This window comes from Moschus berezovskii, chromosome X (assembly GCF_049115385.1).
Source record: "Moschus berezovskii isolate FMDL1 chromosome X, NW_MosBer_1.0, whole genome shotgun sequence".
Lineage (NCBI taxonomy): Eukaryota > Metazoa > Chordata > Mammalia > Artiodactyla > Moschidae > Moschus > Moschus berezovskii.
Genome location: NC_142488.1, coordinates 98,040,588 through 98,068,455, shown reverse-complemented (window position 1 = coordinate 98,068,455; position 27,868 = coordinate 98,040,588). Strand labels below are relative to the sequence as shown.

Sequence of the window (27,868 nt, the reverse complement as noted above, 5' to 3'; positions counted from 1 at the left end):
ACCTACATACCCAGATCACTGGGGCAACCTAATGCCAATGTCTGTGCTCTTTCCCCTACACCTTTATTTTAATCATCTCACCTCCTTCACTTGACAAATATCTTGACTATTTACAAGAGGGTTTCTAGACAGCATATTTCCACTTCTATTTGAGTCTATGTCCCTCTGAGTTTCTCTGAATCTGCCTCTCACTCCTAGTCTCTTTCAGAATCACATCTCTTCCTTCTGGGCCCATCAACTCACTCTGAATTTCTATTGTGTTCTCTTCCAGAACTGCAGGTCTGCTTTCCTCAGTCTGTGTTGGAAGCTACTTGGGAGAATGGAGTAAGGCCTCCCACCAAAATGATAGGTGGTCAAGAGCATTGCTGATAGGTCTGTCTCTGTGTTGAAACCTTTACAAAAACAACTGGTGTACCACAAGTTTTCTAAATCTTAGGAACGTGCCATATAAATTCCTCAGTACAGAGGAAAAACCCTGAAATTTCCTGCAACCCAAAAAGTTGTTCCTGACTAAATGTGATACTTGGAATGTCACTATGAAATTAAGCTTAGGAAAGCATGCCATTGAATCAGGATTGCCTTGGATAAGGTCAAAATAGGATTTCTGACCAGGGATTTCTGGACCTTCTAGAAATGTTTAAAGAATGCTGTGTGTATATCACATATCCACTTTCATGGGGAGCAGATTGTCCATAGCATTCGAATTGTTCTCAAAAGAGTCTTTGACAGAAGGGACTTCCCTGGTAGTCCAGGGGTTAAGACCCTGCACTTCTAATGTAGGGGTGAGGCACAGGTTTGATCCCTGGTTGAGGAACTTAGCTCCCACCTGTGGCATGCTTCAGCAAAAAAAAAAAAAAAGAGTCCTTGACAAAAAAGCCAAACATCAGTGCTCTAAATAACTACCTGAACTGATTGCAGGTCTATACAGAATAATATAAAATGGTTACAGTCTGTTGCTTATGGTAAATAACTTTTTCTATTAAACTGTTTCTACTCTGTTTTATTACAATTTGGGAGAATTTAGTATTTTTTCAACTTTTTCTAATATCTGTTTATCTCATCTCTCATTTATGAGAGACCTTGTTCTGGTCTTTCCTAGTATTTCAGCATCCTTTCAACCTATCTCCCATTTTCCCTATCTACCTGACTACCCAAGCACCTTTCCCCTTAAAAGCCATTATGTATTTGCCACCTGTGAGGCAGTAAAGAATACCCTTTATAGGCATGATCTCATTTAATTTTCACAACAGCCCTCTAAATAGTACGTATTATTATTAAAACAACAAAAAAGGTAACTTGTTCAGGGTCACATTTGTTTGCAAGTAGCAAGGTGGAGATTCAAACCCAGAATAAAACTGAGAGTCCACAAATAAACTCATACATTTATGGTCAACTGACTTTTGATAAGGGTTCCAAAACCATTCAACAGGGAAACAGTAATTTTTTTCAAGCAAGTGGCTTTGGGAAAACCAGTTGCCTACATGCCAAAGGATGAAGTTAGAGATCTACCTCACACTATACACAAAAATTTACTCAAAATAGATCAATGATCTAAATGTAAGCACAGAAACTATAAAACTATTGGAAGGAAACATAAGTATAAATCTTCAAGAACGTAGGTTAAGCAAGGGATTCTTAGATGACACCAAATATGCAACTGAAGAACAGAACAGATAAACTGAACTTCATCAAAATTTAAAACTTTCTGTACTACAAATGACATCACCAAAAAAGTGACAACTCACAGAATGGGAAAATATTTGCGGATCAAATATGTGATACAGGTTTAGTATCTAGAAATATACAGAATGGCAAAGGATCTGAATTGACATTTCTCCAAAGAAGATATGCAAATGATCAGTCGGTATATGAAAAGGTACTCAACATCATTAGCCATTCAGTTCAGTTCAGTCGCTCAGTCGTGTCCGACTCTTTGCGACCCCATGAACCGCAGTACACCAGGCCTCCCTGTCCATCACCAACTCCCAGAGTCCACCCAAACTCATGTCCATTGTGTCGGTGATGCCGTCCAACCATCTCATCCTCTGTTGTCCCCTTCTCCTCCTGCCCTCAATCTTTCCCAGCATCAGGGTCTTTTCAAATGGTCAGCTCTCTGCATCATGTGGCCAAAGTACTGGAGTTTCAGTTTCAACATCAGTCCCTCCAATGAACACCCAGGACTGATCTCCTTTAGGATGGACTAGTTGGATCTCCTTGCAGTCCAAGGGAGTCTCAGGAGTCTTTTCCAACACCACAGTTCAAAAGCATCAATTCTTCTGCGCTCAGCTTTCTTTATAGTCCAATTCTCACATCCATACATGACTACTGGGAAAACCGTAGCTTTGACTAGATGGACCTTTGTTGGCAAATTAAAGTCTCTGCTTTTTAATATACTATCTAGGTTGGTCATAACTTTCCTTCCAAGGAGCAAGCATCTTTTAATTTCATGGCTGCAATCAGCATCCGCATTGATTTTGGAGCCCAGAAAAATAAAGTCAGCCACTGTCCACTGTTTCCCCATCTATTTGCCATGAAGTGATGGGACCAGATGCCATGATCTTAGTTTTCTGCATGTTGAGTTTTAAGCCAACTTTTTCACTCTCTTCTTTCACTTTTATCAAGAGGCTCTTTAGTTCTTCTTCACTTTCTGCCATAAGGGTGGTGTCATCTGCATATCTGAGGTTATTGATATTTCTCCTGGCAATCTTGATTCCAGCTTGTGCTTCCTCCAGCCCAGCTTTCTCATGATGTACTCTGCATATAAGTTAAATAAGCAGGGTGACAATATACAGCTTTGATGTACTCCCTTTCCTATTTGGAACCAGTCTGTTGTTCCATATCTAGTTCTAACTGTTGCTTCCTGACCTGTATACAGGTTTCTCAAGAGGCAGGGAAATACAAATCAAAACCACACTGAGATACCACCTTACATTCACTAGAATAGGTATAATATTACTTCACATACACTAAAATGGCCAGAATAAAGAAAAAATAGCAAATGTCAACCAGGACATGAAGAAACTGGTAGGAATACATTGCTGGTGGGAATGTAAAATTATGTAGGAAAAACAGTTTGACAGTTCCCAAAAATGCTAAATGAATTACCATACGATCCAGAAGAACTGAAGACATGTTCACCTAAAAACTTGTACATGAATGTTCACAGCAGTACTAATCACAATAATGGTGGGAACAACTCAAATGTCCCTCAAATGATGAACAGATAAACAAAAGTGGTATATCCATACAATGGAATATAATTCAGCAAGAAAAGGAATGAAGTACTGATACATGCGGGGCTTCCCTTGCAGCTCAGTCAGTGAAGAACCTGCCTGCAATGCAGGAGACCCAGGTTTGATCCCTGGGTCAGGATGATCCCCTGGAGAAGGAAATGGCAACCCACTCCAGTATTCTTGCCTGGAGAATCCCATGGACAGAGGAGCCTGGTGGGCGACAGTCCATGGGGTCACACAGAGTCAGACATGACTGAACAACTAAACCACCACCAGTGATACATGCTACAACACGATCTTTGAAAACATTATGCTAAGTGAAAGAAGTTAGTTACAGAAGGTCACAGATTACATGATTCCCTTTATAGGAAATGCCCAGAATAGGCAAACCCATAAGAACAGAAAGCAAATGAGTATTTCTCAAGGGTCTGGGTGGGAGGTGGAGGAAATGGAATATGACTGTTAATGCATATGGGTTTTCCTTTGGGGATGATGAAAATAGTTAGGAATTAGTGGTGACAATCGCACAGCTTTGTGAATATACTAAAAACCACTGAACAGTACACTTCAAAGTAGTGAAACTAAGGTATGTGAATGTTATCTTAATTTTTAAAAAAGATTCAAACCCACAATCCAGAGTGTGAACAGTTAACCACTATTCCACACTGCCAACTGTGTAATTCAGTAGTGTTTCTAAATCTACTGAAGTGCTTACTCCTTTCAATTGCTTTCCTAGGTTGGTGATTGCCTGTCTAGGTTTTATAATACCTGGGATATCTCTAATGATCAATGGGTATCAGGAAATGATTAGCTCCCAATTTTTTATTCATTTAAAAGTTGTAAGACTCCTAAAAAATATTTGACTCCTAGGTCACAAAATACCTTTAAGAAGTATAGGAGGAAGTGGTACGACAAAAATAAAACAATGGCAGTGTTGCGACTTCAAAAAGTTTGTGAAATGCTAATCTATCCAGAATTAGAGAATATACTAAGGATAAAGGCAGGATGTAAACCTGATAGAGTGTCACTGAATGACAGGTAATCACAAAGTTTTTGTTTTTTTTTTTTTTTTGCCAGAAAACACAATAGTTTGTCATAAAAATGCACTGATGAAATGCCTGGTCAGGCAGGGCAACTGCCATGTTAAGAAACAAATGCCCACATCCACATCCACTGATTTGTTCCCTTCCGTATCATTTAGTTACTGCCGTGTAGTCAAATAAGAATGTTTATGGATTTGCCCTTGTTCTAGTATAAAATTGTTTCTGTACGACTGACTGTCAACCTGCACTCCCCCTTCAGGCTGAGACTCCTGAAAAAAAGTTGATGAGAATAAACTATAAGAAGGTATCATAAGGCTGTGTGAGTAGTCAGGAATACAAAGGAGGAGTTTCAATGCAGGTAATTAGGATAAAAATAATACATTCTACACTTACAAAATGAAAGATTGACTTCAGCATTGTCCTTCAAATCCAGCATTCAGTTAACTCTGATCAGAGAAGCCGTGATCAGCACTTGGCAGAATACTATTATTTCAAATGTTATTTGAACATAATTAAATGCCCGCTTATTTCAACAGTTTATATTCCATCTAGTTTTCATATTCCAGGTCTGTGGAGCATGGCTCTGGGCTCTCATTACCTCCCTGAGGAGCCACGGTCTCCTTTTCTTCACAGAAAAACCAGGAGTGTAAAACCCAGCCTGATCCCTGGGCTGCAGAATGAGGATTGAGCTGAGTAGTAGGCTTTATATTCTGCAGGATATTAACATTAATATCCCATGAGCTGAACTCTTCCTTAAAACACTAGATAGAAACTGTCTCTCTGCCTTAGAGGATGAGCAAATGAGCCCTGGCTTAGTCTGATGTTCCCTTAACTGTAAAATGTCGTTCAAGCTGCACTAGAATCACCAGACGATCTGTTTAAGATGTTTTCCAGCTCTGACATCCTACTATAACAGAGTTCTTGCTATATGTTACCACATAGGAAAGACACCTGGGATTAATGAAAACCAGCTCCTCAAAACACAAATCTTATTTATTAGTGTGACTTGAATGGCTGACAAGTGATGGGCATCATCATGAAAGAAACTGGAAATAAACCAAATGCATTACTTACCTTGGCTAAGCCAAGGTGCTCAAGGACAGAGGCTGGTTTTGCCTGTCGTACCTCAAAGGAGTCATAATGGGTGTTCCGGGGGACATCTAAAGGGGGAGGGGCATCCCATGGGAGTACAAACTAATGAAAACACCTTTTGGAAGAAAAGGAAGACACCAAATTCTTGAATACTACTTAGTAGGAAAGGACCCCCTCTACAGCACAAAAATGATTATTTAGGAGTGTAAAAGGCACCCAATGCATAGAATTCTCATCCAAAAAAACTGAAGACAGAAACCCAGAGAAAAGAGACTACGTGGTCAGTAAGCATAATTAACAGTCACTTTACATTTGTGTACCAATTTTATACTTTTCAAATGACTTCAAAGCTATCATCTCATTTGATCCTCTCAGCAAAGCCTGGTTGTAGTCCTGGCTCTAAGCTGAATTTGCTGAGTGATCCCAGGTAAGACATTTAAATCTTTTGGGCCACAGCCTCCTCATCTGTCGAATGAAAAATACCTGTGTTACCCAATCTCACAGGCTGGGGGGATCAGATGAGAATAACATTATTAACTTGCTTTATAAATACAGATATTCTCAACACACATTCACAGATGACAGATACAGAGCAAGTTATTAAGGAAATAGTGCATGTTTGGAAATACACCCCAAATGCATAATGGTTGACATAATAGAGGACAATTACACTCCCCCACAAGTTTTCTGGAGGACCATGCATCTGACTGTGGTATTTAACATGCCCAAATGTATCCCCTGTTAGACTGGAGTTTCCCCAAAGGGAAAAACTATCTCTCTTCTTTTTTCTTAAGCTTTTATCATGCACAGGGAGAGCTCAGGACTGGAGGTTGATTACTGACTGACAGCACCAGAGCCAGTTCCTGTCTAATAGGTTATTAAAGCCTACTTAATATTTTATAGTACATAGATTTAATGATCTTTACAATAATTAGCTCCTAAATCCAACCATTGGCTATTTGATATAGTCATCTGCTGCTGCTACTGCTGCTGCTGCTGCTGCTAAGTCACTTCAGTCGTGTCCGACTCTGTGTGACCCCATAGACGGAAGCCCACCAGGCTCCCCCGTCCCTGGGATTCTCCAGGCAAGAACACTGGAGTGGGTTGCCATTTCCTTCTCCAATGTGTGAAAGTGAAAGTGAAGTCACTCGGTCATGTCTGACTCGTAGCGACCCCACGGACTGCAGCCTACCAGGCTCCTCCATCCATGGGATTTTCTAGGCAAGAGTACTGGAGTGGCCTGCCATTGCCTTCTCCGGATATAGTCATCATAAACATTAAAATGAATATCACAATAGCAGAACTAGAAGTCCTAGATCTGCTACAAGCACAAAAGATTAAGCAACCAAGAAACAGATCTGCCAAGGTAACACCTGATAATTGTCAGAAATCATAAGTACAATTCATTACAACTTTATCTTAATGCCAATTACACTGGCAGTTTTGGAGTTGGAGAACAAATGGAGAACAAACAATTTACCTACTGCTAAGAGGATAGCTTTCCATCTATTCTAGGACTGCTTTTCCTGATCTCTGCTACCCAATGAAATACTTGTAAAATTTTAAATGTTCAGGGACACACCTGGATGGACAGCCATATATAATCTCTATAGAATAAAACTGGCAATATATGTATGTAGGGCATGCTGTTAGGTGTTAGGCTGAGAGGACCCCAAGTTCAGGTCAGAAACAAGGGGCAGAGAACAGAAGTGTATTTGAAATCAAGCTTCTACTCCCCTGGGAGCCACATGGAGCCTAGCAACACTGAACAAAGGGCTATAGACAAAAGCGATCAAGGATTCTGGACCATAAACCATTTTTCTACCTCTGGGCTGTATACACTCAGACGCGTCACAGTCCTATATTAGCATTGTCTCCCACACCCACGCACTATATCCCTAACTGGTCAAACTGCAACTCCTGGGATTTTCTGTTTCAAGAGGATTTTAGGTTATATAGTGAATTTGTTATCAGATCTTTCGGTTTCTGTAAGAGGGAGATCCCGAGACAGGGGCTACTGTTCATCAACTAGAGGAGTCTGACCTGCAGGAAAGAGGCTGAGACAAAGCCCAAGGTCAGGCAGTCGGAGCTCTGCACAGAGAAAAGATCCCAAGTAGGATAGGTCTTACTAAGGATACTTTGTTAACCCACTTAGGCAGAACCAATACCCTTATTACGAGTTCAAGTGAACCCCACATGAAGAAGGGAGTGGTGGGATGTTGGCACATTGCTCAAAATCCCTCTGCCACCCATATTAACCATCTAGTAGTCTGAGCAACTTACACAGATTTCTAAGGGCAATGCAGGAGCAGGGGGATTGTCAAAAAGAGCGTGTCTGTGGGTATGGAGGAGGGGAAGAGGGAAAAAGAAAAACTGTAAAAAGAGCCACAAACCTCCAGTGCCCACAGAAGACTCTTAACAGTTTTAATTCATGAAAATGGAGAAACATATATTGATCCCTGGAAGAAAGGAGAAATAAAAAGAGGACTAGCAGCCTGCACGGGGGATCATTGGAGTCGGAATTTCTTGTTGCAACACCACCCATCTGGTCTTCTCACTTGTTAGGATGATCCAACACACTGGTTGAGAAACACTTCTCCAGTCTATTTTTTACACTGCTCAGCAATGAACACAAGGTTTGTTGAGAGACCTGAGATATAATTAGCACAACACCACCTTGGTACCCAAATTTCACTCATCAAAAAGTGAACAACTGTGAACTGTCGTATATCCATTATCAACATGTTACACATCCTATTTTGATGATGCAATGCTCTAAGTCAAGCTACTTGGCCTAAGTAAGGACGTGCTTCACACAGTGCCAATTTCCCACTTTCACACGGAAGAAAAGAACAAATCTTAATGCTACCTGGAAATGGAACACCCCCCTGGCCTCCACCAGCAGCTGAGGCCAATGGCCTAACAGATAGGGAGCTACCAAGATCCACAGACTGAATGACACACAAGAGCAGACACCTCTGAGAACAGCCATTTGAGACACAGTCTATGCCTTTGCCCTATCTTCCCTTCCTTTAGAGATTTTTGTCCGTGCTGGGGGAAGAGAACCTGAGGGACAGAGTGAAGGGAGGACATTCTCTCCTCTTCATCAAGTAGCAGAGGCATATTCCTTGGGCAGTTTCCTTCTCAACTGTCACGGTGTCAGCAGATTTTATGGGAGGAGGGATGAGGGAAGGGACAGGTTCACTACTCAGAGCAATTTTTGGATGCAATTATGAGACTCCTTTGGCACTGTTTTAGGATCTACAAGTTGGAGCAAGTTGCCCTGCACTTAGAGGAGGGATTAACTAAACCAATTTCACCTAAATCAATTTGCACTGTTCAGATGATATGTTCATAAAGCAACCAAGCCATTCCGATTTGCAGCAGTACTTCCCAGGGGGTGGCCTTGCAAGGTACAACATGCTAGATTAGGAGACTAGTAGTCATGAAAGTAAATGGGAGGGAAATACTCGCTCCTTCAAGTCTCTAGACTTTACCCCTGCCCTGCACAACCCCTCCCTGTTCTAATCTGAGAGCTGCAAGTACTGAGGTACGCCTTAAACAAACAGGCCAAAATGTAAGGCCCAAGCTGGGGCCTTAGCCCAGTCAGCAGAGGACTCTGCACACTGTAGGTGCTTTTAAGAAACATTGTTGACTCACCACTGCAAGATACTAATCCTGCTTAGATGTGGCTAAAAATGAGTGAGGTTATGTTTTCAAATGAGTCTGACTCAGATTGTTAGGTTGGAGTACATTAGATATGATTCAAGCCTTAGTTTAAAATAATCATCCTTACTCTGTATGCCTTGTTTTAAGTACATTTTCATTCAGTTGCATGTGCACTAAGGGAAAAAAAAAGAGACCTAGGACCACAGTAGGGTAATAGATTTGGCTCCCAAAAGGGTTAATAATGGCAAGTTAGGGTTCCCAGTAAACCAGGGTTCCTACTTACACTCAGTCAAACTATTACCTCAATAAAAGGTAAATGAAGTACTTTCTTTGAAAAGTATAATGCTGAGGGTTTATAGAATCCTTTCATCTTCAAAGGACCAAGCCAAGACTCACAATAGCCAGTACACAATATGATGTCTTTCATACAAGTGCATCAACTATGAAAGAAAGGTCACAGGAATGTCCTAAAGCCACAAAACCAATGCAACATCAGATCTGAAATGAACCCTCTGATCTCCTTGGCTCCGAGACTTGTATTTCAACCACATAAATCAAGCTGTGTGGAACCATCAGGGGAAATCTAATTCACATTGTATATCTGCATTAATTGATTGGGCAGGAAAATATTAAAATAGCAAAGACTCTTTGCCTCTCAAGGCAGTGATGAGTGGAGTGAAAAGGGGGATGTGAGCATTAGGGGTAACCAGCTGGGGTAAAATGAGAAGTAGGGGAGGGACTCTCCCTATTCAGGGTTCCCCTTCCACTGGAACATTGCCAGAGAGCTGATTGGAGTACTGGAAGGGGACGGAATGGAGTTAAAGGCAGCCCTTATGGCCCACCTTAAGAATCAGAAGAATCAACCCACACACAGTACTCGTCTATTTACATAGCCTCTAACGCACTCCTTTATAAGGGCTTCTCCTCAGACACAAACAACCATAACCATCCACCCTCCCCACACTCAGAAATCCTCAAAAAGGCAAAGCTGGTTCAGAAGCCAGCGGCTGCTTGACAGGGAGCCTGGGAGTGCACAGGACTCCAGGAAACGTGTGGTTCTGGTTGGGAGATTCCGGTGGGCAAGTAGGTGTGTGATCACCACGTAGGAAGAAGGCGAGTGAGCGTGAAGGCGGGTAGGGGACTGTGGAAGAGAAAAAGTGAAGAACCCAACGACCCTAGGATCCCAATGTCCTGCTCGGAGAAGAAACGCCTCCAAGAAATGTGCTGCACGCGTTATGCTAAGTAACCGAAAGCTTATCATCACCAAAAATGTTTCTGTCAATGTGCTCCGCTGTTATTTACTTAATTCTTACGAGCCAGGAATGGAAAAACCCCACCTTTCCCGGGTTCCATCGCAGTCTATCCGGGGGACCTATAAGTTTTCCCTCTCCCCGATTGAGCTGGTTTCACAGCTAGGCCAAAAATAAGGAACCACCCAGACGGAGACTCCAGGATCATTCCCTGGCAGCAAAGGGATTAAGTTTCGCCCGGCCTCCCCGCGGGCAGGGTGTCCGCAGCATCTCTGGCTGCCGCAGCCGCCACAGCCAGGCGGCCGAGGGGTGCCGCCCGGGCCGAGGGGTGGCCGGCCGCGGGAGCGTGGGAAGGCGGCCGTGCCCTTTCCCAGACTAGTGCCCAGGCTCTAGGAGAGCCGCTCGGGGAGGGGCCCTCGCCCGGCCCGGCTGGACTGCGCGGGAGGCCTAGGACCCGCCCCCGCCCCGGACCCCGGAGTGCAAACTCCGTCCCTGGAGGGCAGCCGCGGGTGCACGGGCCCCAGCGGCGCCTCAGGGAGCCAGGGCCGGGCCGGGCGCCCTCCGCCGCCGCCGCCGCCTCGAGTCTCGCGGGGCCCCGTCACCCCGCCCCGCCGAGCCCCGGAGCAGCCCTCGGCCCCCGCCGGGCCCCGGCCGCACCTGAGACGTGCGGCCCGAGCCCGGGGCCGAGCCCTGCGCCGGTGGTGGCGGTCGGCCCCCGGGGCCGCGGCGCGGGAGCGCGTTTTACCCAGAGCCTTCCCGGCTGCCGGCCATGTCCTCGGCGAGCCCGAGAGCGCCGGGTGCTCGCCTGCCTCCCGCGCGAGCTGGCTCAGGCTCCGGCGCGAGCTCCCCGGCTGCCGTCGCCGCCGCCGCCGCTCTAGGCCGCCGCCCGCCTTCGCAGCCGCCGCCGCCGCCGCCGCCGCGCAGCAGCCAGGATCCGCCCGCCCGCGCGCCCCGCCGGGGACAGCACGGCGGCCACCACGCTACCGCGGCTGGGTCTCCCGAGCCAAACTTGAGAGTTTTCTCTCCTCAGTCCAGGGGCAGCACCATGACACCGCGGCAGCACCACACTGTCATTTCCGCCGTCGCAGGGCGTGGGGGGAGGCAATGCCGACGAAAAGGGGGATGGGGTGGGGGCGAGGCGGGCTGGGGCTGCTGCCCGGAGGGAGCGCTGGGAAGGGCCCGGCAGCCGGGGCGCTCGGCCACCTTCCCCGGCTCACCTTCCACCGCCCCCGCCGCTCCCAGCTCCCCCTGCCCCTCCTCTGGAGGCGCGTTTACATGTTTTCTCCCCTGGCAGGAGTGACCGGAGAAACCTGAGCGAGCAAAGGCAGCGGGTGGGTGGGGTTCGGGTTACTACTGTACCTACCAGCTGATTCCAGCAGCCTTTTCTCCAGCGCCCTGTCATCTTGAAGGAAGACACACGGAGAGGGGCCGGAGCGGGTGGGTGTGTGTGTTTGTGTGTGTGTGTGTGTGTAAGAGAGCGAGAGCGCCAGCAGAATGTGTGTGAAATGCAGAAGGAAGACTCTGGCCAAACTCTTCTCCCAGCCGCCAAGCCCCTGGTCCCCACAAACCCCTAGGTTAGAACAACGAAAGGGCCGTTGCCACCAGCAATGAGAAGAGAGTGCCCAGGTCCAGCGCACAGGTCCTCGGACGAAGCTGCTCTATATAAAGTTAACTGCAGAGTAAAACAAAAATAGTGGAGGAGACAGAAAAGGGCAGACAATTGAAGGAAACCCAACCCCTCTTTCTTTTTACAAAGGGAGAATGGCTGTGTTTTATTGGCCTTGGGCAGAAGCTGTGGAGATGGATTAAAGCCACCAAAATTAAAAAACCAAACCAAAAAAAGGGGCGAGGGAGAGTGTAGGGTCTCATTTCCACATTCAAATCCTTGATGGGCCAAACCAGAGGGTCTTTAATAAGAGGACAATGGGACAGATGCTAACTATATACAGGTATTCAATGTCCCTAATAAGCTAATTGGTCCAGCTGGAACCCAGAAGCGTTCATTGGTCTGGAGTCCGCCCGTGGGCTGACCTGTCATTGGCTCAGAGACCACCGCCCCACTCCCCGAGGAGGGTGGGAGAGGGAAGGAGGAGGAGGCCCCAGAGGAGACTCTGCACCTCACATAGGCAAATGAAGGGGATTTTTTTAAAAAGGAGAGATGAAGGGGGAAGGAGTGAGAAAATGGGAGGAAAGAACCCCCTCTCCCATAGGTCTCCCATTACCTTCGGTGGGAATGAGTCCAGAAAAATTAAGGTAATTCTGGGTGTATCCCATCAGGGAACCAATAGTAATTAGCCAACACCCCTGTTAAACAATGTGCAAGAGAGCACTGAGGTGGAAAGGAAGGCAAAATTCACAACCAAGCTATCCTGATGAAGGTCTGGCCCTAAGAGAAGTAAAAGTTAATGAGTCACACCAAAAACACAAGCGAAAATAAAGCTAAACTAGACAAGAGGGACTATATTGAACTTAAAAACTTCTGTGCAGCAGAAGAATCAACAGTGAAAAGGCAAAAATAGAAAATATTTGCAAACCACATATCTGGTAAGAGGTTAATAGGTAAAGAACTCCTAAAATCCAATAACAAAGTAAATGTCACAATTAAAAAATGGGCAAAGGACTCAAATAGACATTTCTCCAAAGAAGATAAACAAATGGCCAATAAGCATATGAAAAGATGCTCAGCATCGCTAATCATCAGGGAAATGCAAACCAAAACCACAATAAGATATTATCTCACACCCATTAGGCTGACAAGTATTTAAAATAAAACAGAAAGTAGTAAGTGCTGGTAAGGATGTGGAGAAATTGGAACACTGTTCGCAGTTGGTAGGAATGTAAAGTGGTGGAACTGCTATGGAAAACAGTGAGGAGGTTCCTCAAAAAATTAAAAATAGAACTGCCATGTGATTCAGCAATTCCACTTCTGGAAATATATCTGAAAGAATTGAAAGCAGACTCTCCAAGAGATATTTGCACCCCCATGTTTATTGCAGCATTATTCACCATAGCAAGAAGTGAAAGCAACCTAAATATCCATGGCGTGATGAATGGATAAAGAAAATACGGCATATACACTCAGGGTATGTGTACTGAATATGGCATATACAAAAAAGGAGGGAAATCAGCCTTAAAAAAAGAGAGAAATCCTGCCATAGACTATGACATGGATGAACCTTGAAGACAATATGCTAAGTGAAATAAGCCAGTCACAAAAGGAGAAATACTGTATGATGCCACTTACAGGAGGTACCTAAAGTAGTCAGACTCATAGAAACAGAAAGTAGGATCATGCACTTCAGGGGCTAGGGGGAAGGGGAGAAGAGTTGTTTTGTGGATGTGGAGATCAATCAAGCAGGACTGAGGTCAGGGGTTCTGGGGAATCTGTTGTATGAAGCTGTGAATGTGGTTGTATTGTACACTTAGAAATTGCTGAGAGAGTGAATTGTTATGTTACATGCTTTTTGTCACAATAAAAAATTAATTTTTAAAAAATTAGTCAGAATTAAAATAGTCCTAGCATAGCAGAAGAGTGTATATGTAAGAATTGTGTATATATGTATGTGTTATATATATTTACATATTGCAGATATTAAGTGAAAAGAGCAAGCTGTTTACGGTTTGCTACTACTATGTAAAAAAGGAGGGAAGGTATATATGTCCATCCCTGTATGCATATAGGAGTTTCCCTGGTGGCTCAGATGGTAAAGAATCTGCCTGCAATGCAGTAGACATGGGGTTTGATCCCTGGGTCATGAAGATCCCCTGGAGAAGAAAATGGTATCCCATTCCAGCCTGGATGATCCCAGAGAGAGGAACCTGGCGGGCTACAGTCCTTCGGGTAACAAAGAGTCAGACACTTTCATTTATGCTTACATGTGTATAGACTTCGGTAAAGATACCTAAGAAACTGATTGCCTAGTTCCCCGGGAGTCAAGCATTTATGATTATGTAACACTGTGAATGTACTTAATACCACTGAATTATACACTCAAAAATGATAACAAAGGTAATTTTTACATTATGTATATTTTAATACAATAAAACAAACTTAAAAATTAAAAGAATGAAAAGGTATATGTAACAGGTAGAGATTATGAATTTGTGTAAGAAAGTAGATGTATGTATATGCCAGTAAAGGCATAGAATGTAACAGGGAAGCACAGTATAAAATAGCAAGAGCCAAGAATTGTGGTGGATGTTGAGGGGATTGTTCAGGTTTGAGTCTATATATTTTATAACTGTTTGAATATTCTACAATGAGAATTTCTTTTGTAGTAAAACAAAATTTAAAGTATGTCTTCAAAAAACCCAAAGTTGAGTCAGAAGTCAATTGATCCCTGAGAATTCTTTAACGTCACTTGATATGATCCTTACTGAGAGCTAAAGAATTTTCTGAAACGTGAAGAAGCAACCACTTTTATCACAGAAACTCCAGAACCAATCTAGCTGCTCTTGGCTGTACTGTCGCTTAAAGGAAACTTGCTTTTATCATCCTTCAGAAATCACCTTTACTTCACTTTTTAAAAATTAATTGTTACTGGAGTATAGCTGATTTTCTTTATAGTCCAACTCTCATTGGAGAACACTCTTGAGAGTCCCTTGGACTGCAAGGAGATCCAACCAGTCCATTCTAAAGGAGATCGGTCCTGGGTGTTTATTGGAGGGACTGATGTTGAAACTGAAACTCCAATACTTTGGCCACCTGATGTGAAGAGCTGACTCATTTGAAAAGACCCTGATGCTGGGACAGTTTGAAGGTGGGAGGAGAAGGGGACGACAGAGGATGAGATGGTTGGATGGCATCACCGACTCAATGGACATGGGTTTGGGTGGACTCTGGGAGTTGGTGATAGACAGGGAAGCCTGGTGTGCTGCAGTTCAGGGGGTCGCAAAGAGTCGGACACGACTGAGCGACTGAACTGAACTGAACTGAACTGATAGCTGATTTAAAATGTTGTGTTAGTTTTAGGTGTACTGCAAAGTGAATCAGTTATACATACACACATATGCACTCTTTTTTAGATTTTATTCCCATATGGGTCATTACAGAGTACTGAGTAGAGTTCCCTGTGCTAAACAGTCATCCCAAGGACTATACAGTCCATGGAATTCTCCAGGCCAGAATACTGGAGTGGGTAGCCTTTCCCTTCTCCAGGGGATCTTCCCAACCCAGGTCTCCTGCTTTGCGGGCAGATTCATTACCAGCTGAGCCACAAGGGAAGTCCAAGAATACTGGAGTGGGTAGCAGATCTTCTGACCCAGGGACTGAACCGGGGTCTCCTGCATTGCAGGCAGATTCTTTACCAACTGACCTATCAGGGAAGCCCAAACAGCAGGTCCTTCTTAGTTGTCTATTTCATATATGCATGCATGCTAAATCACTTCAGTTGTGTCTGACTCTTTGTGACTCTATGGACTGTAGCCCGCCAAACTCCTCTGCCCATGGGATTATCCAGGCAAGAATACTGGAGTGGTTTGCCATGGCCTCCCTCCTCTAGCAGATCTTCCAGACCCAGGGTTCTGACCTGCGTCTCTTATGTCTCCTGCATTGCCAGGTAGATTCTTTACCATTTGCGCCACCTGGGAAGCCCTATTTTATACACGAAAAGTGAAAGTTAAGTCGCTAAGTTGTGCTGACTCTCTGAGACCCCATGGACTGTAGCCCATCAGGCTCCTCCATCAGTGGAGTTTTCTAGGCAAAAGTACTGGAGTGGGTTGCCATTTCCTTCTCCAGGGGATCTCCCCAACCCAGGGATCAAACCTGGGTCTCCTGCATCGCAGGCAGACGCTTTACCATCTGAGCCACCAGGGAAGTTATTTTATAGATAGTGGTTTGTATACCCCTTCCCACTTCTTCCCTTTGTATCCATATGTTTGTTCTCTACATATGTGTCTCTGTTTCTGCGTTGCAAAATAAGTTCATCTGTACTAATTTTCTAGATTCCAAATATAAGTGATATTATATGGTATTTGTTTGTCTCACTGACTTACTTCATTGTGTATGACTTTAATAGTCTTACCTAAGCATCCGGTGCTTTCAAACTGGTCTCTGGCTTACCAGAACTCTATACAGAGTGTCCCAACCCCAGCAGATAGTCAATACTGAAATCAGATTGATTATATTATTTTCAACCAAAGATGGAAAAGCTCTATACAGTCAGCAAAAACAAGGCAGGGAGCTGACTGTGGCTCAGATCATAAACTCCTTATTGCCAGATTCAAACTGAAATTGAAGAAAGTACAGAAAACCACTAGACCATTCAGGTATGACCTAAATCAAATCCCTTATGATTATACAGTGTAAGTGACAAATAAATTCAAGATCTGATAGACAGAGTACCTGAAGAACTATGGAAGGAGGTTTGTGACGTTGTACAAGAAGCAGTGATCAAGACCATCCCCCCAGAAAAAGAAATGCAAAAAGGTAAAATGGTTCTCTGAGGAGGCCTTACAAATAGCTCAGAAAAGAAGAGAAGCAAAAGGCAAAGGAGAAAAGGAAAGATATACCCATTTGAATGCAGAGTTCCAAAGAACAGCAAGGAGAGATAATAAAGCCTTCATCAGTGATCAATGCAAAGAAATAGAGGAAAACAACAGAATGGGAAAGACTAGAGATCTCTTCAAGAAAATTAGAGATACCAAGGGAACATTTCATGCAAAGATGGGCACAGTAAAGGACAGAAATGGTATGGACCTAACAGAAGCAGAAGATATTAAGAAGAGGTGTTAAGAATACACAGATGCATGCATGCTAAGTCACTTCAGTCAGTCGTGTCCAACTCTGTGCAACCCCATAGATGGCAGCCCACCAGACTCCTCTGTCCACAGGATTCTCTAGGCAAGAATACTGGAGTGGTTTGTCATTTCCTTCTCCTAGAGTACACAGAAGAGCTATACAAAAAAGATCTTCATGACCCAGATAACCACGATGGTGTGATCACTCACCTGGAGCCAGACATCCTGGAATGCAAAGTTAAGTGGGCCTTAGGAAGCAGCACTACGAACAAAGCTAGTGGAGGTGATGGAATTCCAGTTGAGCTATTTCAAATCCTAAAAGATGATGCTGTGAAAGTGCTGCACTCAATATGCCAGCAAATTTGGAAAACTCAGCAGTGGCCACAGGACTGGAAAAGGTCAGTTTTCATTCCAATCTCAAAGTAAGGTAATGCCAAAAAATGTTTAAACTACCACACAATTGCACTCATCTCACATGCTAGCAAAATAATGCTCAAAATCCTCCAAGCCAGGCTTCAACAGTATGTGAATCGTGAACTCCCAGATGTTCAAGTTGGATTTAGAAAAGGCAGAGGAACCATGGATCAAATTGCCAACATCTGCTGGATCATTGAAAAAGTAAAAGAGTTCCAGAAAAACATCTACTTCTGCTTTATTGACTATGGCAAAGCCTCTGACTGTGTGGATCACAACAAACTGTGGAAAAATCTTAAGGAGATGGGATTACCAGACCACCTAACCTGCCTCCTGAGAAATCTGTATGCAGGTCAAGAAGCAACAGTTAGAACTGGACATGGAACAACAGACTGGTTCCAAATCAGGAAAGGAGTACATCAAGGCTGTATAGTGTCACCCTGCTTATTTAACTTATATGCAGAGTACATCATGCGAAATGCTGGGCTGGACGAAGCACAAGCTGGAATCAAGATTGCAGGGAGAAATATCAGTAACCTGAGATAAGCAGATGACACCACCCTTATGGCAGAAAGCGAAGAACTAAAGAGACTCTTGATGAGAGTGAAAGAGGAGAGTGAAAAAGTTGGTTTAAAACTCAACATTCAGAAAACTAAGATCATGGCATCCAGTCCCATCACTTCATGGCAAATAGGTGGGGAAACAATGGAAACATGAGAAACTTTATTTTTTTGGGCTCCAAAATCACTGCAGATGGTGACTGAAGCCATGAAATTAAAAGACGCTATTTCTTTGACGAAAATTATGACCAACCTAGACAGCATATTAAAAAGCAGAGACTTTACTTTTCCAGCAAAGGTCCATCTAGTCAAAGCTATGGTTTTTCCAGTAATCATGTATGGATGTGAGAGTTGGACTGTAAAGAAAACTGAGCACCGAAGAACTGATGCTTTTGAACTGTGGTGTTGGAGAAGACTCTTGAGAGCCCCTTGGACTGCAAGGAGATCCAACCAGTCCATCCTAAGGGAAATCAGTCCTGAATATTCATTGGAAGGGCTCATGCTGAAGCCAAAACTCCAATACTTTGGCCACCTGATGCGAAGAACTGACTCATTGGAAAAGACCCTGATATTGGGAAAGATTGAAGGTGGGAGGATAAAGGGATGACAGAGGATGAGGTGGTTGGATGGCATCACCAACTTGATGGACATGAGTAAGCTCCGGGAGTAGGTGATGGACTGGGAGGCCTGGTGTGCTGCAGTCCATGGGGTCACAAAGAGTCATACTCGACTGAATGACTGAACTGAAGTGACTTACTTCATTGTGTATGACTTTAGTAGTCTTACCTAAGCGTCCAGTGCTTTCAAACTGGTCTCTGGCTTACCAGAGCTCTATACAGAGTGCCCCAACCCCCTCTTCCCTCCCCAAACAGCAGCCCATATTCTGATTCTTTCTTATTTCCTCCTCAAAACTTTAAAATGCTTCTGGGTTCCTTTCACAAAGGACCTTACTGATAAAGGATTTCAATCAAATAATTTGAGCTAAATGTTAATAACTTCATTTGTCTCTCTGTTAGTAATGTTTTAATTTTAATGGAGGCTTTCCTTGTATTAAAGCAATGACTAATAGTATGGGTGGGTGTGAATGGGGGTGTGGAGATTTCACTAATCACATCCCATAAGCAGCCAGTTTGAAAATATCTCCACTTTCAGTGGTTTTATGCAAATTATCCCTGTAAATATATTAGAGTAAATGTTTTGTGTCTGGCAGGAGATGCAAAATCGGCTGGGAATACGTGATGAAATTATTTGTCTGTAATTATTTAATGGTTACCTTTGTATATAGCATGTGCTGATCCTATTAGCAAAATAAATCGGGTCCATGGCAAAAAAAAATGACGTCTGACAAATTCTGCTTGAGGTGTTTAATTGAATTTAGCTGAGGCAGACTCAAGACACCACAGTTCTAGAGGATGAATGGGACAGCTCATGGGCTCTTTTTTTTCCTAACTACAAATAGCGGGGTGGAGGAATGCTCAAGATACTTTCCACAGAGAGAAGCACAGAGCCCAGTCTGTTTCAGAAGGAAAAAATCACAGAAGGGAGATTTTGTTGCACAAGAGCATTGTTGCTTCTGCAGAAGGGAACCTTCATACTGCTCTCAAAAGAAGTGGCTAGTTGTCTGAAATCCAGAAGTTAACTGAAGGCTTTTCTAACCAGTGAGCTCTTAACAAGATGGTGAGAAGAAAAGTACTTTGGCATGGGCTCATCTACAGGACATTGTTCTAAAACCAGTTGTGAAAATGCCACGTTCAAATAAATATGTTCCCAGTATGGAGAAACAGCATGCTCCTAGCCCTTCTTATTTACCTTTCAACTATTCTGGTATTGCTTTCATTAATTTTGTAATTTATTTGAATTATTCTGTTTGTTACAATAAACATATTTGTTTGAAATCTATGGTACATTGGTAAATGCTTTCCTAGAGTTTTAATTAGCCTTTAGGACCAAGCCTAAAACTTGAGACTCACAGTGCTTTCATAACCAGCTCACCAGGTCACTACAATCTAGTAGTGCTTACGACTCCATGTCCTCCAAGTTTTGTTCCCATTTCCAATGGGCTCTGTTGTTTCCTCCTGCTGCTCTTCAACCTCTGAAGGTTGGTGTGACCCAAGCCTTGGTCCTTGGCTCTCTTCTACTCCTACATTCACTTCCTAAGTGACCTCTTCTAGTCCTATGTTACTTTAGCTCTCCAGCTCAGACCTCTCCCCTGAGTTTAGACTTGCTTATCCATCTGATTATTTCATATATCCACCTGGTTGCCTCATGGACAGCACAAACCTTTTATTTTTTGGGGGGCTGCGCTAAGTCTTGGTTGCTGCTCTGGCTTTTCTCTAGTTGTGGCGAGCGGGAGCTACTCTCTAGTTTCAGTGCACAGGCTTCTCATTGTGGTGGCTTCTCTTGTTGTGGAGCACTGGCTATAGGGTGCACAGGCTTCAGTAGTTGCAGCTCCCTGGCTCTGCAGCACAGGCTCAGTAGTTGTAGCACATGGGCTTAGCATATGGGGTCCTCCCAGACCATGGATCGAACCCATGTCCCCTGCATTGCAAGGCAGATTCTTTATCACAGAGCCACCAGGGAAGCCCAGCACTAACTTAATGTTACCAAAGGAGACCCCTTGGTTTTTATTACTCCCCATCTCAGTCAATGACACCATCCAATTGCTGAAACCAGACCCTGGGATGTTATCCCTGATGCTTTCCTCTCCCCAACACTCAATGTTTAATCCATCAAGTCTTACTTTGGTCTCACCTCCTCTACTTTTGGGAGGCCCTGGTGGCTCAGTGGTAAAGAATCTGCCTGCAGTACAGGAGATGCAGGAGACTTGGGTTTGATCCCTGGGTCAGGAAGATCCCTGGAGAAGGAAATGGCAACACCACTCCAGTATTCTTGCCTGGGAAATCCCATAGACAGAAGAGCCTGATGGTCTACAGTCCATAGGGTCACGAAAGAGTCAGACACAACTTAGTGACTAAACAACTTCTTTTGCCCTCTTACAATCACTTAAAAGTGCTCTTTTAAAAGTGATCAGATTTTACTTTCTTCTCTCTGACAATTAGAGTAAAATGCAGATTTCTTGACATAGTCTCTGCTGCTGCTGCTGCTGCTAAGTCACTTCAGTCGTGTCCGACTCTGTGCGACCCCATAGACGGAAGCCCAGCAGGCTCCCCCGTCCCTGGGATTCTCCAGGCAAGAACACTGGAGTGGGTTGCCATTTCCTTCTCCAATGTGTGAAAGTGAAAAGTGAAAGTGAAGTAGCTCAGTTGTGTCCGAACCTTAGCGACCCCATGGACTGCAGCCCACCAGGCTCCTCCATCCATGGGATTTTCTAGGCAATAGTACTGGAGTGGCTTGCCATTGCCTTCTCCGTGACATAGTCTCTAAGACTTGGCATTAGCTGGCCCTTATCTACCTCTCCTACTTCATCTTGTTATACTCGTGCCCTTACAATCCAAACACACTAGCTTTCTGACACCCCTTGAACCAGAAGCTATTGGCTACCCCAAAACTTTGCATGTACTTTCCCTCTGCTGGAGTGCTCTCCCTTTCAGTCTCCACATGGCTGTTCTAGTTCCTTCTTCTGTGTTATGCATCACCTACTCGAAGAAGCCTTCCCTGATTACCCCATCTAAAGTAACCTCTTTACATTTTTCTCTAATATAGCACCCTCCAGGACACTTACTGCTAGCTAAATTTACCATATGTGTTTATTATATTTCCCCCACCATGCACATGCGTGCACACCCACACACATACACACACAGCACACACAAGCATATATATTTCATGAGAACAAGAACTTTGTCTCTATCACTTGGGCCTCTCCAACAACTAGAACAGTAGTTAGCTCATAGTAGGTGCTCATATTTGATGGATGGATGGCAAAGAACAGGAAAGAGTGCAGTCCAGAGATGACTTTCATCACACTGATTCAGATTTACTCCAATCTTCCATCTGCAATGAAAATATCACATGGAAAGGATTTCTTGGCAGAAATTTATTGCAGATTCATGCAAAGAGGCCAGACACATTTCTTTGGGCCTCAACTGCCTAAATGCCAGCAATTTTCAAACTGACCCAAGAAATGCTAGTGTCCATCAGGGTATTAACTGGTGTTCTGAGAAAAATGAATTTGATCAAGTAAGTTTAGGAAACGTTGCACATCAAATCTCTCTCTCAGAGACTCAGCATACATTAGCATATTAAGGCTTTAAGAAGTCTTGCCAGAAATAAAACCTATTTTAGCTTTGCTTAGCATTTTCCAGATATATTTGACCTGGGAACTTTCATGTTTTACTTACTTATTGATGTCCCACAGGATACTAGCATCTCTCAAAATACAGTTTTGGAAATACTGTCACAGATATAGACATAGATAAACATGTATAGATAGACCCAGAGATGGGCTTCCCTTGTCTATAAATAAATGTCTATAAATATACATATACTGGATATTAATCAGAGTTTACTTCAGGAACCAGAGATCAAATTGCCAACAACTGTTGGATCATAGAAAAAGCAAGAGAGTTCCAGAAAAAACATCTACTCCTGCTTTATTGACTATGCCAAATCTTTGACTGTGTGGATCACAACAAACTGTGGAACATTCTGAAAGAGAAGGGAATCCCAGACCACCTGACCTGCCTCTTGAGAAACCTGTATGCAGGTCAGGAAGCAACAGTCAGAACTGGACATGGAACAACAGACTGGTTCCAAATAGGGAAAGGAGTACGTCAAGGTTGTATATTGTCATCCTGCTTATTTAACTTATATGCAGAGTACATCATGAGGAACGCTGGGCTGGAAGAAGCACAAGCTGGAATCAAGATTGCTGGGAGAAATATCAATAACCTCATATATGCAAATGACACCACCCTTAGGGTAGAAAGAGAACTAAAGAGCCCCTTGATGAAAGTGAAAGAGGAGAGTGAAAAAGTTGGCTTAAAACTCAACATTCAGAAAACTAGATCATGGCATCTGGTCCCATCACTTCATGGCAAATAGGTGGGGAAACAATGGAAACAGAGACTATTTTCTTGGGCTCCAAAATCACTGAAGATGGTGACTGCAGCCATGAAATTAAAACATGCTTGTCCCTTGGAAGAAAAGCTATGACCAACCTAGACAGCATATTAAAAAGCAGAGACTTTACTTTGCCAGTAAAGGTCCATCTAGTCAAAGCTATGGTTTTTCCAGTAGTCATGTATGGATGTGACAGTTGGACTATAAAGAAAGCTGAGCACCGAAGAATTGCTGCTGCTTTTGAGCTGTGGTGTTGGAGAAGACTCTTGAGTGTCCCTTGGACTGCAAGGAGACCCAACCAGTCTATCCTAAGGGAAATCAGTCCTGAATATTCATTGGAAGGCTCATGCTGAAGCCAAAACTCCAATACTTTGGCTACTCGATTCGAAGAACTGACTCATTGGAAAAGACCCTGATATTGGGAAAGATTGAAGGCGGGAGGAGAAGGGGATGACAGAGGAATAGATGGTTGGATGGCATAACCGACTTAATGGACATGAGTTTAAGTAAGCTCCAGGAGTTGGTGATGGACAGGGAAGCCTGGCGTGCTGCAGTCCATGGCGTTGCAAACAATCGGACACGACAGAGGACTGAGCTGAACTGAACTGACTTCAGGTCCATGACCATAAATTCCAATTCAAAAATAGCAGTGAAATGATGTTGAATGGGATTCAAGTTTAAAATAAAGCAGCAGCTGGAGATGGTGCTTTCTGTTACTATCAGCTGGCCTGCAATGGGTTAACAGTGCTGCTTTAAATAAGTTCAAATCTTCTAGCCTGGATGAATTACTCCCTAGGCAATGAGAATGTGCAAGTACAATCAAAGAACCACTGTCAGTGATCATTGGGAAATCGTACACATGGGAGAAGTATCAGTATCAGATCCTCAAAGACTGGAGATGAGGGGCGTTCAAAGGAGGAAAGGTAGTGGATTATAAAACCTATAGACCAGTGTGGACTTAATGTGGATCCAGGATAAGATTCATTATCATTCATTCCTCTAACCCATTTCAGTACTTCTTTCTGTTCCTTGTAGTTCATCTGGTAAAGAATCCGCCTGCAATGCGGGAGATCTGGGTTCGATCCCTGGGATGGGAAGAGCCCCTGGAGAAGGGAAAGGTTACCTACTCCAATACTCTGGCCTGGAGAATTCCATGGACTGTATAGTTCATGGGGTTGCAAAGAGTCAGACATAACTGAGCAACTTTCACTTCACTTTCACTTTTCTGTTCCTTGAACCCTCCAAGCTCATCCCTGCCTAGGGCCTTTGTGTTTGCTATTCCTTTTGCTTAGAGCAGGGGTGGGCAAACTTCTTCTCTAATGAGCCAAATAGTAAATATTTTTGGCTTTTGGGCCATATGGTCTCTGTCACAACTACTCAGCTCTGAGCAAAAGCAGCCACAGATGATGCGTAAAGAATCAAACTTTATTTACAAAAACAGGCTGTGGTCCAGACTTGGCCCAAAGGTCATCTTTGGTCTACCTAGAGTGTCTTTTGCCAGGATTGTTATAATACATACCTTTTTGTTCAAATTCAGCTCAAACATCCTTGTCTCAGGGTACACCATCCAAAGCATCTATGCATTTACTTGCTTTCAAATCATTCAATTTTAATTATTTCCATTGCACCCATCACTAATTTGTATTTTTTTTGTTTATTGGCTTGTCCCCATGTATCCACACACAACAGAATAACTAACACTTATTGAGTCTTTTGATGTACCAGACACTGTTCAAAGCATTTTACATGTATTAGCTCTTTTAATCAATAATAATCTCGGAGCAATAATCTTAGTTTTCCCATTTTATAGATGAAGAAACCAGGGCTGAGAGATTAAGTAATTCATCCATAGTCACATGGCTTAGCACGTAGTATTTCCAGGATTTAGACCCAGGCTTATAAGCATTATGCTACTGTGATATTGTGATTTATAATAAGAAATATATATTTGACTTTCCTCCCTCTTGAACCTCCCCCCTCCACCCATCTAGGTGGTGAATACTTACTGATGCTGGCAGATTGGGCACACAGAAAGGGTTTGGAAACTTGGTGTCCCTTCCCAAATACCTTGTGCTATGCATCTCTTCCATCTAGCTCTTTCTAAGATTATATCTTTTAATAATGAACTGGTAATCTAGTAAGTAAAATGTTTCTCTGAGTTCTAGCAGCCATACTAGTAAATTAGCCAAACTCAAGGAGGGGATCATTGGAACCTCAAATCTCCAGCCAGCAGGTTAGAAGTACAGGCAACCACCTGGTCTTGTCATTGGTATCTAAAGGGCAAGGGGCATCTTGTAGGACTGAGCCCTTAACCCACGGGATCTGACACTTATGTGCCAGAATTGAGTTGAACTGTAGCACACCCAGCTGGTGTGGGAAAATTGCCTGTGGTATTCGGAAAACCCCTGACACTCATCAGGATTGGAGTCAGTATCATACTACGATGTATCTCAATTACAAGCTCCATGAGAGCAGGGTTTTTCTTTTTTTCTGTCTTGTTTACTAATGATGAGCCTAGAACAGAGCCTAGTGCAATGTTTGGTGTAAGTTAAGTGCTCAATAGATATTTGTCCATTTAATAAAAATTCTAGAATGCTCAGATTATTAAAGTGAGATGTTTTTACTAAGAATAAGTCAAATTAACCTGATTTTCTCCTTTGATGAAGCTAATCATTAGGGAGAATAAGCAAATGGAATTTTGGATTATTTTGGATTTTAACAAAGAATTAAATAAGTTCTTTTTGGGAACCCTTATTTTACTAAACCTTTCAGTGTCATTTAACACTGCTGCTCAGTTCTTTCTTTTTTGTGGTTTCCATGACACCACACTTTCCTTGTTCCCTTCACACCTCTATGACTATTCTTACTTATTCTTTCATGTGATCTTCCTCCTCCATCAGCATGTAGGTGTGTTGACCAGGATTTCCTCCTTGGTCCTTGGTTCTTCCCACTTTTTGAATTGTCCCAGATGGTTCCATCCATTCACATTGTTTTCATTCTTACCTTTATTGTGATGACACTCATATCTCCAGGCCAGAACTCTGTTTCAAGTCTGAAAATCCTGCAGGTACCTCAATTTGAACATGTCCAAAACCAAATTCAGTATCCCCCAAGTCCATTCCTTTTCTTATAATCCCTTATTGGATGGCATCACCCAATTACTCCCGCACCAGAAACCTGAAAGTCGTTTTTGCCTCCTCACTCCCACTCACCTTCCCCATAGCTAAACCCTGACTGAATCTTGACAATTTTCCTTCTCAAATATTTCTCAGCTCATCATACACCTGGTAGTTGTCTCCCTGATTCCAGTTTTGACCCTATCCATCTCTCCACACAGCCACCCGAATTAGCTTTTTAAATTGTAAATAAGATCATGTAACAGGCTTCCCACATGGCACAGTGGTAAAGAATCTGTCTGCCAATGCAGGAGACACAAGAGACCCTGGTTTGATCCCTGGGTTGGGAAGTTCCCCTCGAGTAGGAAATCACAACCCACTCTCCAGGATTCTTGTCTGCAGGAGTCTGGCAGGCTACAGTCCATGGAGGGTCACAAAGACTGAGTACACACACAAGATCATGTAATACCTCATGACCTACGAGATGGAATCTAAGCTATGTTGCTGTTCAGTCACCCAGTCATGTCCAACTCTTTGTGATCCCATGGACTGCACACCAGGCCTCTCTGTCCCTCATCATCTCCCATAGTTTGCCCAAGTTCATGTCCATTTTCATTGCTGATGCTATCCAGCCATCTCATCCCCTGACGGCCTCTTCTGCCCTCAATCTTTCCCAACATCAGGGACTTTTCCAATGAGTCAGCTCTTCACATCAGATGACAAAATACTGGAGTTTCAGCTCTAGCATCAGTCCTTCCAATGAACAGTTGGGGTTGATTTCATTTAGGATTGACTGGTTTGATCTCCTTGCTGTCCAAGGTACTCTCAGGAGTCTTCTCCAGCACCACAGCTCGAAGGCACCAATTCTTGGCCCCTATGTCAGGGACATGCAAATCTCCTCAAACTTGCCAGCTTCATCTCCCACACTACTGCCTCATTCACAGCTAATGTCTCAACAATACCAAACTGCTGACAACCTTGCAATTCTCCACACACTTCTATGACTTTGCTCATGCTGTACCCTCTGCTTTGATGCCCATCACTTCTGCTTCTCACTCCCTCTTTGCCTGGCAGACTTCTTGTCATCCTCTCAAACTCAGCCCAGGCATCATCTCCTCAAAGAAGGCTTCTTTAACATGTCCCATCCTATGCCGGGTTAGATTTTCCTCTTCTGTGCTTCCAAAGCATCCTGCTTCTACATCCAGCTGTATTTTTCTTGTCTGTTCACATGTCTGTACCCCTCATTAGACTGTGAGCTTCCTGTGGGCAAAGAGTATGCTTTATTCAAAATTGTACCCATCACACCATGTACAGTGCCTGGCACATAGTAAGGATTCAGCTGATGTTTGATGAATCCACTATTTTATGGCCATAATATCCTCTTGGTTCATGGGGTTGACTTAAAACATTCTTACTTCTTTTCACACAAATAGCTGTTACATAGTGTAATGTGCAATGATAGAGGTAAAACAAAAGAACAGAAGAGGAACAGCCAGCTCAGCTGGAGATGAGGGGAGGTAGAGGAAATGGTGGCGGATTTCCAGGTGGCTCAGTGGTAAAGAATACACCTGCCAAGCAGGAAACTCGAGTTCTATCCCTCGATCAGGAAGATCCCTTAGAGAAGGAAATGGCAATCCACTCCAGTATTCTTGCCTAGAGAATCCCATGGATAGAGGAGCCTGGTGAGTTACAGTCCATGGGGTTGCATGGACACGAATGAGCGACTAAACA

The 27,868-nt window shown here is 43.5% G+C and overlaps 2 protein-coding genes and 1 non-coding gene across 6 annotated transcripts in view; all 3 read right to left on the bottom strand.

Annotated features, from left to right (window-relative positions):
• MID2 (midline 2) overlaps positions 1-11,839 on the bottom strand; it is a 120,767-nt gene extending 108,928 nt beyond the window's left edge. Inside the window, exon 1 of one of the 4 annotated variants that reach the window (XM_055438010.2) lies at positions 11,651-11,839. The gene's annotated coding sequence lies outside the window, so the exon portion shown is untranslated. Of the gene's footprint in view, positions 1-11,032; positions 11,180-11,650 lie in introns of those variants that run through there. The other 3 variants (XM_055438011.2, XM_055438008.2, XM_055438009.2) reach the window with 3 other exon arrangements.
• NCBP2L (nuclear cap binding protein subunit 2 like) overlaps positions 11,162-27,868 on the bottom strand; it is a 43,754-nt gene continuing 27,047 nt past the window's right edge. The window contains 3 exon segments of the mRNA XM_055437638.2: positions 11,162-11,439; positions 11,505-11,597; positions 11,651-11,689. Coding sequence (XP_055293613.2) covers positions 11,162-11,439; positions 11,505-11,597; positions 11,651-11,689 — 410 coding nt within the window.
• TRNAR-GCG (transfer RNA arginine (anticodon GCG)) lies at positions 16,030-16,102 on the bottom strand. Its single transcript has one exon. It is a non-coding gene; the product is annotated as a tRNA-Arg (tRNA).